This window comes from Sinocyclocheilus anshuiensis, unplaced genomic scaffold, assembly GCF_001515605.1.
Source record: "Sinocyclocheilus anshuiensis isolate Anshui unplaced genomic scaffold, SAMN03320099.WGS_v1.1 scaffold613, whole genome shotgun sequence".
NCBI lineage: Eukaryota > Metazoa > Chordata > Actinopteri > Cypriniformes > Cyprinidae > Sinocyclocheilus > Sinocyclocheilus anshuiensis.
This window is the reverse complement of record NW_015536487.1, coordinates 101459-113649: the sequence shown is the minus strand read 5'-3', so window position 1 is coordinate 113649 and position 12191 is coordinate 101459. Positions and strand designations below refer to the sequence as shown.

Genomic DNA, 12191 nt, shown 5'->3' with positions numbered 1-12191 from the left:
GTGCCCTATGAACAGCATATGTGAATATTATGTAGACCTATTGTTTAAATCCAATTTATGCTTTAAAAGTACAGTAATCATAGCAGTTTTCATCTATAGTATGTCCATTTAAACGTCTGCGTTTAGCTTCAAATGACGACAGTATTCTATAAAAATTATTTGCATTCCGACCTTGACATCAAAAGGCACAAAAATATTTTTTTCTTTTATTCCATGGATTTTACCCATTTACCTCCACTTGTTCCCAGTGTTTTTCTGCAACCACTATGCGCGCGCAGCTGCAAGTGACGTAACTGTGACGTCTACTCTAAATTGGTCTATACAATGGGGCTGCAGGAGTAACAGGGTGTGATTGGTCCATTATGGTGGATTGTAGGTCACAGTGACAACAATGATAACTGGACACACACAAACCCCCATACACTGTGTAAAAGAATGCACGGATCTCCATGAGGAGGCAGTGTTGTCACAAATGAGCCATGTTTTCTGAATGTGGTCGGTGTGAGTTCTAGGTGTTCCTCAAGGCCAAGGCCTGCTCCAGCTCCTGCCTCCTCTGCTGAATCTTTAGAAAGTGGAAAGACAAAGAGCCAATCAGTTTTTGTCCAGTGCAGTGAGGACACTGAGGAGGTTCACACTATGTTTTGCTATTCTTACCTTGCAGTAGAAGTAACGGCTAACAGCCTCCTGAGACCAAGGCTGATGATAAAACTCTGCTCTCCTCTCTTCCTCTGGGTTCCCAACAACATCTGTTATCAGCTACAAACGATCAAAATGTGTTACCAGTTAGAAATGCAGGACAAACATGATGCAGGACAATATTTGTCCTGCATATCTGACAATATCTCAATATCTTTAATATCTGCATATCTGCAGAGAAACAAATCACATAAATTAAGGTTTTAATGCAGCACTATGTAACTTTTCTGTGTTAAAAATGTGCAAAATGTATATAATGAGCGAGTACATCATCTCAATTCATCTTCCAAACCGCGTTTTTGTCTTATTCCGAATCACTACAGTACACTTATAATAAGTACTTATATTTGGACTATTGTAGCCTGGTCGGGTCGTCACCGCTGCGGAGTAACACATACCTGCGTGAATCGCCATAGACATAAACTTAGAGAAGTAGCTCCGGTTGGAATGTTCTTCCGCGGGATGTGTGCAGTTCTGTTTATTAACCGCTAGAGCGCCAAAAGTTACATAGTGCTGCTTTAAAGTGAGTCTCTTACGCTCTTTATCAAAAATAGAGTAAAATACTGAGAAATATGATTATAAATATTACAATATACAATTAAAATAACTATTTTAATTGTTTTCTGTTTTAATACATTTTAAAATGCTATTTATTCCTGTGATGCAAAGCTGAATTTTCAGTCTCTTATGCTCACCAAGGCTGCATCTATTTGATAAAAAATAAATAACCTAATAATATTATTACAATTTAAAAGAACCCCTTACCATTTAAATATATTTGAATTAATTAATTGATTATTTTGTTAATTAATTTTAATTTATTCCTGTGATAGCAAAGCTGAAGTTTACTCCAGTCCTTTAGAAATCATGGTACTCAAGAAATATTTCTTATTATTATCAATGTTGAAAACAGTTGTGCTGCCTAATATTTTTGTGAAAACCATGATACCATTTTTTCAGGATTCTTATGTAAGTCTTTATTCTCACTTTTAATTAATGTGTTGCATCCTTGCTAAATAAACGTATTCATTTCTTTTGAAAAATAAAATCTTGAGCCCAAAATGAAAGACCTTTACCCATGATTTTGAATGGCAGTGTATGAGAGCTGTTGAAATTTCAGATTTTACTAGTGGAAACTACTGAATATGAAGCAAATACCTTGTTGAAACTTCTATAAATTTGGATCAAAGTGTGTAATAACTGTATCATTAACCGCAGCAACAGAACAGAATAGCAAACTTAATTTCCAAACAGGTTTACCAAACACTCCTATGCCCCTTCTGACCTGTTCCAAACAGGTAGTCCCGCCCTAAACTCATGCCATTGGTTGAGCCAGAAGTTGACATATCGGACCACTCAAACAATCTGAACAATGTTTTGAAACAGAGCAATGTTGTGTTTACACTTTTTGGGACTTCAGCCTACAGCTGGCTTATATATATATATATATCTGTCTCAGCACATTAAACTGAAATATGAGAAAGTACTGTAACAGAAAAACACTTCATTTTCAAATATATACATTATATAAATGTCAAGAGTCATGTGTAGAAGAATGATCGTTGTTGCAAACCTTCAGATCTCTGCTCTGGGATTTGAGCCAGTCCTGGATGTAGCCTTTGGGATCTCTGGAGAAGCTGAGCATGAAATCTCTCTGGATCTTCAGCTGATTGATGGACTCAATAGTCTCGTGGATCTGCAGAGCATTTAGAACCAAACTGAACAATCAAGGGTGTATTCACAGACATGATGGCACTGCAGAAGTTGTTCAATCCTGATTATTATCCTGCTGTCAGCTTAACTGTAATAATACGAGTCGAAATCAGAGAACCTATAATTCAGAACAAAATGTCTAGAAGTTCAATCATCTGCTCCGCTGTGCCCACACTGATGTGGGAGACGTGCTCTAACCTTGTTGTCCAGAGAGGCAATCTCTTGCTGATTGGCTGTGGAGAGCAAGAAGCTGCTCATTTGTGCTTTAAGGGGATCTTCCACCTCTACATCAATGTCATAGCACGCCGTCTTTTTCTGATCATTAGCGTCGACGCTGCACAAAAATAACCTCAGTGAGAATTCATGTTATATAGAGAAGACAAAGCACAAGGCACAATCAACAACTGAACCAAAATACTCCTGTTTTGGATTATATACAGTACATATCGACACAGAGATGTGATGAGGTTGAATTAAAATAATACTGTTCAAGAGTTTGGGGTCATGTTTTTGCGGCGAAGTCTCTTATGCTCTCAAAGGCTGCATTTATTTGATCAAAAATATAGTAAAAGAAAAATATATTGTGAAATGTTATTCATATTTATAACTGTTTTCTATTTGAATATATTTTATTTCATTTATTCATGTTATGATAAAGCTGAATTTTCAGCAGCCATTACTCCTGTTTTAAGTGTCATTCTAATATGATATGGTGCTCATTTTTTCAGGATTCTTTGATGAGTAGAAAGTTCAAAATAACTGTTATAGTAATAGATTTAATAGAAATATTTTGCAAGATTATTAAGATCTTTACTGTTTTGATCTATATAATGTGTCCTTGCTGAATAAAAATTACTGACCCTAAACATTTGACCAGCAGTGTATAAGATGAAGAACACTACAGTATCTGCAATAAATATGACACATTTGACCACATAATCAGACATCCAAACCTAATGATGTGATTGATGACAATAGGGTCGGGGGGGAGCAAAAGGTTGGTGAGGCGCTGTGGAATTTCAGAGAACTTCAGACGTGGACCGTCAAAGATCTGTGAGAGGAGAAACAAAAAAAGCTCTTGATTAAAATACAGTATCCTGGCTTCAGATAATAATTCCACCATGTGTTGCTATGAACTATGAACAGAAGTGTTATTTTAAAAATCAAATACATTATAGGGGTTTAAGTGAGGCTGATTCATTCATTAATTACAGATTGTGATGAATGTTAATCAATTATTCCAATCAAGTGTACCTGTTGGAAGTACTTGTCACAGTTGATGTACTCCTTGTCATGTGAGTCCTGCAGTTTGTTGGTTTTGACATACTGCCAGAGGGCCTGGATGATACTGGAGCGAGTCTGTGTGTGTATTCCCAGCAGACGAGCCAGACGCGGATCCAGTTTAAACTGAGGCGGCTGCACTCAGAACAAAGCTCTCAGATAAATAATGCTTTTCAGTCACTTTTTAGTGTGTTCCATCTACATTTCAGAGTACTGACCCATGCCTACATTTAATTAACTATTAATAATTTAATACATTAATAAGTTTCATTAACTTCTAATCTAACAAAGTAGGCACAGCAGAAGAATATTTATCTATTTTGACTGTCACAAAGTAAAGCATCACAAAATGATTAATAAGTAGACCTGCTACTCACAGAGTTTGGTTCTAATATACTCATATATGTGATAGTCACCCATTACTTCAATGAAACGCAAGGCTTCAAGGTCTGACAGAAATGAATAATCAAAAAGAAAATCACACAAGACCAAGAAAAAATGCTTTCAAATTTGACATGGTGAAATTATACAATCGCATTTTGCACCATGTTGCAGTTCTTCGAACAGTAAACATACAAGTAAACATTACTGGATGCATTTTGTTGCCTTCACCTGGTAATCCAGCATTAACAGCAGGGTGCAGCGCACGTTCACATCTCCAGGCCTCTTCACCTGGAAACCGTCTGTCTCCTGAGTGGTTGGGGTACGATGCCACTGCAGAAAAAAAAAAAGAAATCAGCACGCTTGCACACACTTAAAAAGAAAAGAAACACAGTTACTGCCGTGCCAGAAATGCAGTTAAAATATAAGATATTTATTGTGGTTCTGGTTCTTGGTTTTAAAATTCATGGTTTGAAAAAAATTGTTTCACTGTTATTTAGAGTGATAAGCAGGAAATCAAACACCAACCTCAACCAAATGGTTATCAGGGCCGTAAAGGTCTTTGTCAAGCTCAATCACCAGACTCTTGAAGAATGAGGAGAACTTCCTCTTCATCTTTCCCGGCTGTACAAGAAAGCATGAATACTGTTTTCAGAGCGTGCCACTGAGCAAACTATCCAGTTTCAAGGATGAAGACGTTGTTGGAAAACAAGAACTTTCCTGGTAGACTTTCCATAGAAGAGAAGGGGCTAAATGTTCATTTCAAATGTGGCATACTGGTGGATGATTTGCTGAGCAGGACAACATTCCATTCAGCCCAGAGGCGGCATGAGCCTTTCAAGCCATCATCAATAAGTACTAGTTTCATTTCTTTGGGCATGGAAAAGCATGCCTCAAGTGTATTAGCTAAACGGGTCTTGGTTATAGACTGACCCAAGAGGCTGGATTTATGCTGCACTGCGTAAACTCTTAAGAATTTCGTCCCCATGATGCTTCAGCTGCAATCACATGAATCAAACCGGTACATTAGCAGGTATTTCAGATCACAAAGTAAAAAAACAAAACAAAACGTTTTTGCATGTTTAGCCATGCTCCAGTGCCTTTGTGGTTCGAGATGAAGAGAACATGCTTGAGCGAAAACAAACATGCAATGAGCCTCAGCTTTAACTTCTATTTAATCATATTGATGGAAACCACTAAACAGATTTAAGATCGAAGTCAAATATAAAATATAATTATGCGATACCGAATTACAGATAGCAGGCAAGTAATCTTAACCTTCATTTTAAAGAGGAAACATTTTATGGTAACTTCTGGTTATTCGTTACTAACATAATTCCTGTAGGTGGAGTCTGCTGCATATAAACAGCACTTCATGAATAGTTATATCACGTCCCTTCCTGGTATATCACAGTGACACCATGCAAAAGGAACAGGGTGGGAAGGTAAATGATTCTTTCAAAATGGGAAGGTTTGAATGATTCTTTCGACTGAGAAGGTAAATGATTCTTTCAAACCAGTGTAACGCATGTATAATATTCATGTTTTATGCTTATGCACTTCAATAATATAATGATCGCTGCCTATTTTGAACATTTATTCTGGGTGATGTACACTTGCCTGCTAGACTGCCATTAAGTGCATTCTTTTTAGGCTGAATTTTCCTTTTGAAAATAAAAGCATGCCACAAAGGAATTCGACAAGATGTAACTAACCGAGAATATTCCTTTAAGATACGCATTGTTGGTTAAAAGGGTGCATGGCACTCAACTATCAAAAGAGTAGAGTAAGGAAAAACAGTCCAAGTCAAGGGACCCACAGAACTTTCTGGCACGTATGTTTGGATGGTGGCTGGGAAGTGATCTCACTGGTAAGTGAGGCACATGTCTGTGGTCAAGACGCGGAGCCTGGGAGAGTAAATTTAACCTCACTAATTCAAAATGCACATAGCTGCCATTCACAAGGTATGATGTCAGAAACAAAAAGCGCATGATCAAACATTGCAGACAGTTATTTGTGATACAAAAGTCATACTTTTTCCACAATAAAAGCAGCAAAACGAGCACCAGCACGTCTGGGTTTCAAAGTAAAGGATTTAAAATATCTGTGTTGTGCAATTATTGATTTAAGTACAACTGACTCACATCATCCAGCAGTTTGCCCTCCACACGTAGCTCCCAGCATGCAATGCTTCCTTCAGAGTCCTCTGCATCAGGCTTGGCAGGGTTAAACGTGTTGGAGATGTAGAGACGCAGTTTTCGCTTTTGCTTCAAATAGGAAAAAATTGAATATTTATCTTTATTCAATCCTCAAGATGATATTAGTATGGAAGCCCGTTTCCACCACTGAATAAAAAAACAAAACAAGGTAATTGCGACTTTTTATCTCAGAATTGCGAGTAATAAAGTCTGAATTGCAAGATATAAAGTCGCAATTCTGAGTTTTTTTCTCTCGCAATTGTGAGTTCATATCTCGCAATTATGACTTTTTTTTCTCAGAATTGTGAGTTATATAGTCACTAATACCCTCAAAATCTGGGTGCAATTTAGGAAATATTATGGCTTACATAAAGGTTCTATTCACATGCCTATCTTTGACAATTATTTTTTTCCCCCATCCAGTTCAGACCCTGCATTTCGTGTTTGGTCATCTAATGGCCTTCGCAGGATTAGTGACCTCTATGAAGAGGGAGTCTTTGCCTCTTTCTCCTTTTTATCTAAAAAGTATAATTTACCCAGTCATCACTTATTTCGATTTTTCCAAATCAGACAATTTATACAGAAGCAGTTCCCTCACTTTCCTAATCGTCCCCTTGAAACGCACATTGATAATTTCCTTGATTTGAATATCAACCATAAGCATTTAATCTCAGTCATTTATAATTTAATAAATTCAATTAATGTGAACCCCACTGACGCTCTTAAAGATACTTGGGAGCATGATCTAGGAGTTACTATTACAGAGGATCTATGGCGTAACATCTTGACCCAGGTACACTCCTCTTCCTTATGTGCTAGGCATGGTTTGATGCAGTGTAAAATACTATTCAGAGCCCACTTAACCAATGCCCAGTTGGCTAAATTTTACCCAGACAGAAGCGCTGCCTGTAACCGCTGCAAACATTCACCCGCTGATCACCTGCATATGTTTTGGACATGTCCACAGCTGGCAACTTTCTGGTCAGGTGTATTTGATACATTTAATAAAGTTCTCAACACTAATATAGACCCTGATCCCTTCTTAGCCCTCTTTGGAGTATCCCTTAGACCTGATCTGACAGCCCGAGATTGTAAGGTTGTTGCTTTCGCTACAATCTTGGCCAGACGAGCTATCCTTCTTATGTGGAAGCATACCTCGCCCCCGACACATAACAGGTGGATACAGGACATTTTTTACTGTATCAGACTTGAAAAGTTAAGATGCTCACTCTCTGGTTCACTCAAATCCTTTTATAAGACTTGGGATCCCTTTTTGGACTATATTAAAGGACTACCTTGTGCACCTGTAACTGGCAACATGTAATGTTTGTCATCTGTTAGAAGGGATTTTTTTATTTTTTATATTGTTAATTATATCTATTTTATTTAATTTGTTATTGTTTCATTATTTAATTTACTGTGTTTCTGTCTATCTGAGTTAATATGAATGGGGGGATTGTGGAAGGGATTAATAATGGACAATATCCTACTGTTCACTTTGTTATCATTATTTCAATCTGTATTGTCACACAAAATACCAATAAAAAGATTTGAAGTAGAATTGTGAGTTATAAAGTCAGAATTGCGAGATAAAAAGTCGCAATGACCTTGTTTTATTTTTTATTCAGTGGCGGAAACGGGCTTCCATATATTAGTCCTGTATGCTCACAAAAACACAAGAGGCATTATGTTGGAAAAATGCTTTTAAGCAGATAAGTGGTAAAATATGAGAAGCTAAACACTCAGAATAATGGCACCAGCCTCATTTTATGCTCATTTAAGTTGTTTGGTGTCAAATGGTTCAATAAGAGACGACTAGACTGCAGGTGAAAATGCTTGTTCCAAGGTTCCTTATGCCTGCTTGAAATTGTCTGATATAGGTTAACAAAAGTACAAGTGCAAACGCATATATACTTTTAAAATTGGTTTAATAAAACAGTCTGTTCAGGAAATTAAATGAAAAACAATATATGGACTACGAGGATGAGAAATACCTTCATGGGTCTCTTAAGTGCCTCTTGGATGTCCACCCGTTTGCGCATTATGGTCTGGTCTAATTTGTGCTCGAATGCCAACAGATCCATATACGCCTGTGACTCCGGAACAAGCTCACGAATCTGAAAAAGGGTGGAGCACTGGTAAAGAAATCCAAACTATCCTAGTTATTTCCCTTGTTCTGTGTATGATAGTCTGAGTGTTTCGTCAATGACTAATGCGTCTGGCGTCTCCACTGGAGTTGTATCTATCTATAAGGCCTGATAACACACACATAATGCTGCTTATCTTATCTAACACAACCAACTCATAGTGACACAATGACTATAAAAAACTAAGAACAGAACTATTCATATACAATGTTTAAACCTTATTAAATTATAAAAAATTAATTGACAGCAACAGCCATCACCATGTCTCAGCCATCATCATGTCTTATATTTTAGATTATATATTGTAATATTAGAATATCTCAGAATATAATACACAATTGGAAGCTGACATTAACTAGAACAGATATTATGTAGAAAAAAATCTAGATACTTTACAATATACAATTCATTTTTTAAAATGACCTGCTGGCAGTGCAGACAATATCTGCATTGTCTGGTTGAGGTGACAATTACTGAAGGCAAAAGCCCTCCAAAACATTTCTGTCTACCGTACCGTACATGCACACCCGTGCATCTTCATCCGTGCACATTTGCACACACAAAAACCCCCAGCTAAACCAATGAAAGCAATGAAAAGGCTCAGATCTCTTACTCACCCTTTGTGGAAGGATCTTATCAGCCATCTTCCTCCTCTTGGCACTGCAGAAAGAGGGAGAAAGGGGAAATGGAGAGGAAAGGCAGAAAAAAAACCCAAGATGTTACTATGGAGACTGACAGTGGAGCACCCGGGACATCTGCTAAAATTCTGGGGCTGGTCCAGGATGCGGGAAAGACGGTGTGGGAGTGTGTGTGCGCGCGACGCCGGCCCAGATGGTGCTGGCAACCATTGGCACAGAGGATGTTACTAGAATCAACCAGAATCGTTACTGTTCAAACTTCACAAGGTGAAGCTTAGAAAGCAGCAGTGATTCATAGGACCTGCTCATGATGTGCAGACAGGGGTGTCAACACGGCAATGTATATCTGTGCTCATATATGAATGCTCTTCTATTTCTTTGAGTACAGCAAGTTACATTGTTTTGGTATTCTTTTCCTTGTGCTTTATTTTTTTTGACCCGTTTCACATAAGATATGCACAAGAGAGCTGCATGTGGCATTACCTCTGAAAGCAAATAATCATTGTTGCTATAAACTAGACTGAAAAGAGTGCTGGACATTTGTTTGGCATGTTTTCATTCCCCCTCATAGAAAAGAGATTTGTACACTCAAAAGCAGGATCCATACAGGTGACCATCTGGGTAGAACTAGTTGGTTTATGTGTGGTCTCAAGTCAGTATTTGTTTTAAAATAAAATAAAAAATCTGCACACTTCACCAGCTTAATATATTTATACAACCAACTAAAATGCACAAATTAGTCAGACTGACTTATTAATACATGTTTAGTTATTTGTGAAAACAGTCAACACTTTACATTGAAGTGTCAAACAAGCTCTCATATACTGCCATCATGCCATGCAACAGGACATGCAAGCGCATCCATGCTAAACCCAGGAAAATATTGAATAAAGTCACTTTAATGTGATTACATGTGGTCTGCGGTTGTGAGGCCGGTTGGATGTACTGAAAAATTCTCTGACACGCCTTTGGAGACGGCCTATGGTAGAGAAATGAACATTCAATTCACGGGCAACAGCTCTGGTGGACATTCCTGCAGTCAGCATGCCAATTGCACGCTCCCTCAAAACTTGCGACATCTGTGGCATTGTGCTGTGGGATAAAACTGCACATTTTAGAGTGGCCTTTTATTGTGGCCAGCCTAAGGCACACCTGTGCAATAATCATGCTGTCTAATCAGTATCTTGATATGCCACACCTGTGAGGTGGATGGATTATCTCGGCAAAGGAGAAGTGCTCACTAACACAGATTTAGACAGATTTGTGAACAATATTTGAGAAATAGGCCTTTTGTGTACATAGAAAAAGTCTTAGATCTTTGAGTTCAGCTCATGACAAATGGGGGCAAAAACAAAAGTGTTGCATTTATAATTTTGTTCGGTGTATATTAACAATTATAATACCTTTGATTTTATGTCTTTGACTCAAATGTCATGTTAGGTCTCATGACATGACAAACATGATGACTGACATCAGCTGATCTGTAACTTAATCAATTAAATCAATGCTCTATAAAGGAATACTCTTTGATAATAACCATCAAACATCAATCAGAGGTGAAGTGGGGTAATCCTTATTAGGGATATGTCTTTGGAGGCAAGTTGTGCCAGGGTAAAGGGGTCAAGGGCTTGGGACAAGGGTGGGATCAAAATGTGTGAATCCATCATGCAGCAGAATAAACTCCTACTTTGATCTGAGTGTGGGATCTGATTGGGCCTCTCTCATGTCCATCTGTCTCCCTGGCATCTCATTTGGTCCAGGAAATCCAACAGGCTTCCTGATGGCATTCGAAGGGTCCTTCATTAGAGGGTACTGAGTGTGTTTGTATGTGTTGCAAGAGCATGTGTTTGTATGCAAGTTTAGAATTGCTGAATATGTTGGGGACACATTACAAAACGCTGAATACACAAAACAGACAGCATGGGAGTTGTACAAGAAACAGCAGAAGCAGAGGGAAAGGATCTGATATGCCATGTGTGGTTATTACACACACACACACACAACCAGTGCATTGATTAGTCTGATGTGAGACAGGAGGGCTCTAGACAATGCAAGATAATGTTACACTAATGTGTCAGACAAGGTCGACGGACAGAATGAGCAAGTATGTGAATCAATGAAGCTGATTCAGAGAGGACACAACAGAGAGAGAGAGAGAAAGAGACAGAGATCCAGAAAAAAAATGTTTTATATACAATATCTCTTAGTGCGTGGCCCCTTTCTGTCACAACAGCACAGTCAGATGATTGGCCAGCACACTGAAGACTCCACAGATCAGATTAACTGCAACTAAACAACAGCTACTGCGCAAACTGAGACACATGTCACAGAGATTTGTGATACAAGACCAAAGAGTGACCCCATTTAAAACATTTGGGAATTTTCAGAGATTTACAAGAAAGTAACTTGGGTCATATCTGATCAAAACCATAAAAAAAACAGCCAACACATGGCATCAAGAACAAACAGTGCAGATTAAAAAGTGATAAAAATAACACAATGTCCTAAACATATTATAAGTAGCAAGTAATTTTTTTTCTTCACACTGAAAGTGAACCTGCTCTGTGACATGATACAATCACAGACAAATCAGAAGATATGTTGATGTCTAATGTACATCTACATTATGTGGAGCAGAATTTTGGACCAATAAGATTTCACTGTGGGCGGGGCTACCCAGCACTCCACCATTAAAATATGCAAGTTATATCGTGACAATTGTGAATACTGTTTCCGGTTTGTAGCCTCTACTCCATTTTAAGGTTAGAATTTATGAGCTCTATTTATTGATAGCACACCTTTAAACTAAGCTTTTAAAAACTTATGGTGTACACTACAGTCTCTGGGCTCACGGTATCCCAGACAGCAATATTTCAACAATTCAGAAAAGATGAATTACTGTCAGGCTAACGAGATTTCAGTATGGAGACAGAGGTTAGGATCATGATTTTTCAGTAGTACTACAGCACAATGTAAGTGTATATTAGCACCGTTTGTTTTGGGATCTGAAGGAGCGTTTGGACCCACAAACTGTGACACGTGACTAGGGATATGCCGGTATCAAATTCTCATGTTGCGATTAATTGCTAATGCTTTTATCACGGTATACGGTATTATCACAATATTGAAATTTAGTT

General features: G+C 38.0%; 1 protein-coding gene across 3 annotated transcripts in view; it reads right to left on the bottom strand.

Annotated features, from left to right (window-relative positions):
• Nucleotides 1-274: 274 nt before the first annotated feature.
• smarcd3b (SWI/SNF related BAF chromatin remodeling complex subunit D3b) overlaps nucleotides 275-12191 on the bottom strand; it is a 34089-nt gene continuing 22172 nt past the window's right edge. For 2 of the 3 annotated variants that reach the window (XM_016480734.1, XM_016480726.1), the window contains exons 3-14: nucleotides 10742-10831; nucleotides 9034-9076; nucleotides 8264-8386; nucleotides 6216-6338; nucleotides 4600-4695; nucleotides 4303-4404; nucleotides 3664-3825; nucleotides 3363-3460; nucleotides 2608-2743; nucleotides 2270-2392; nucleotides 655-756; nucleotides 275-562 (exon numbers count right to left, since the gene is read on the bottom strand). In XM_016480734.1, coding sequence (XP_016336220.1) covers nucleotides 509-562; nucleotides 655-756; nucleotides 2270-2392; nucleotides 2608-2743; nucleotides 3363-3460; nucleotides 3664-3825; nucleotides 4303-4404; nucleotides 4600-4695; nucleotides 6216-6338; nucleotides 8264-8386; nucleotides 9034-9076; nucleotides 10742-10831 — 1252 coding nt within the window. In that variant the 3' untranslated portion in view covers nucleotides 275-508. The remainder of the gene's footprint in view (nucleotides 563-654; nucleotides 757-2269; nucleotides 2393-2607; nucleotides 2744-3362; nucleotides 3461-3663; nucleotides 3826-4302; nucleotides 4405-4599; nucleotides 4696-6215; nucleotides 6339-8263; nucleotides 8387-9033; nucleotides 9077-10741; nucleotides 10832-12191) is intronic. The other variant, XM_016480742.1, reaches the window with a different exon arrangement.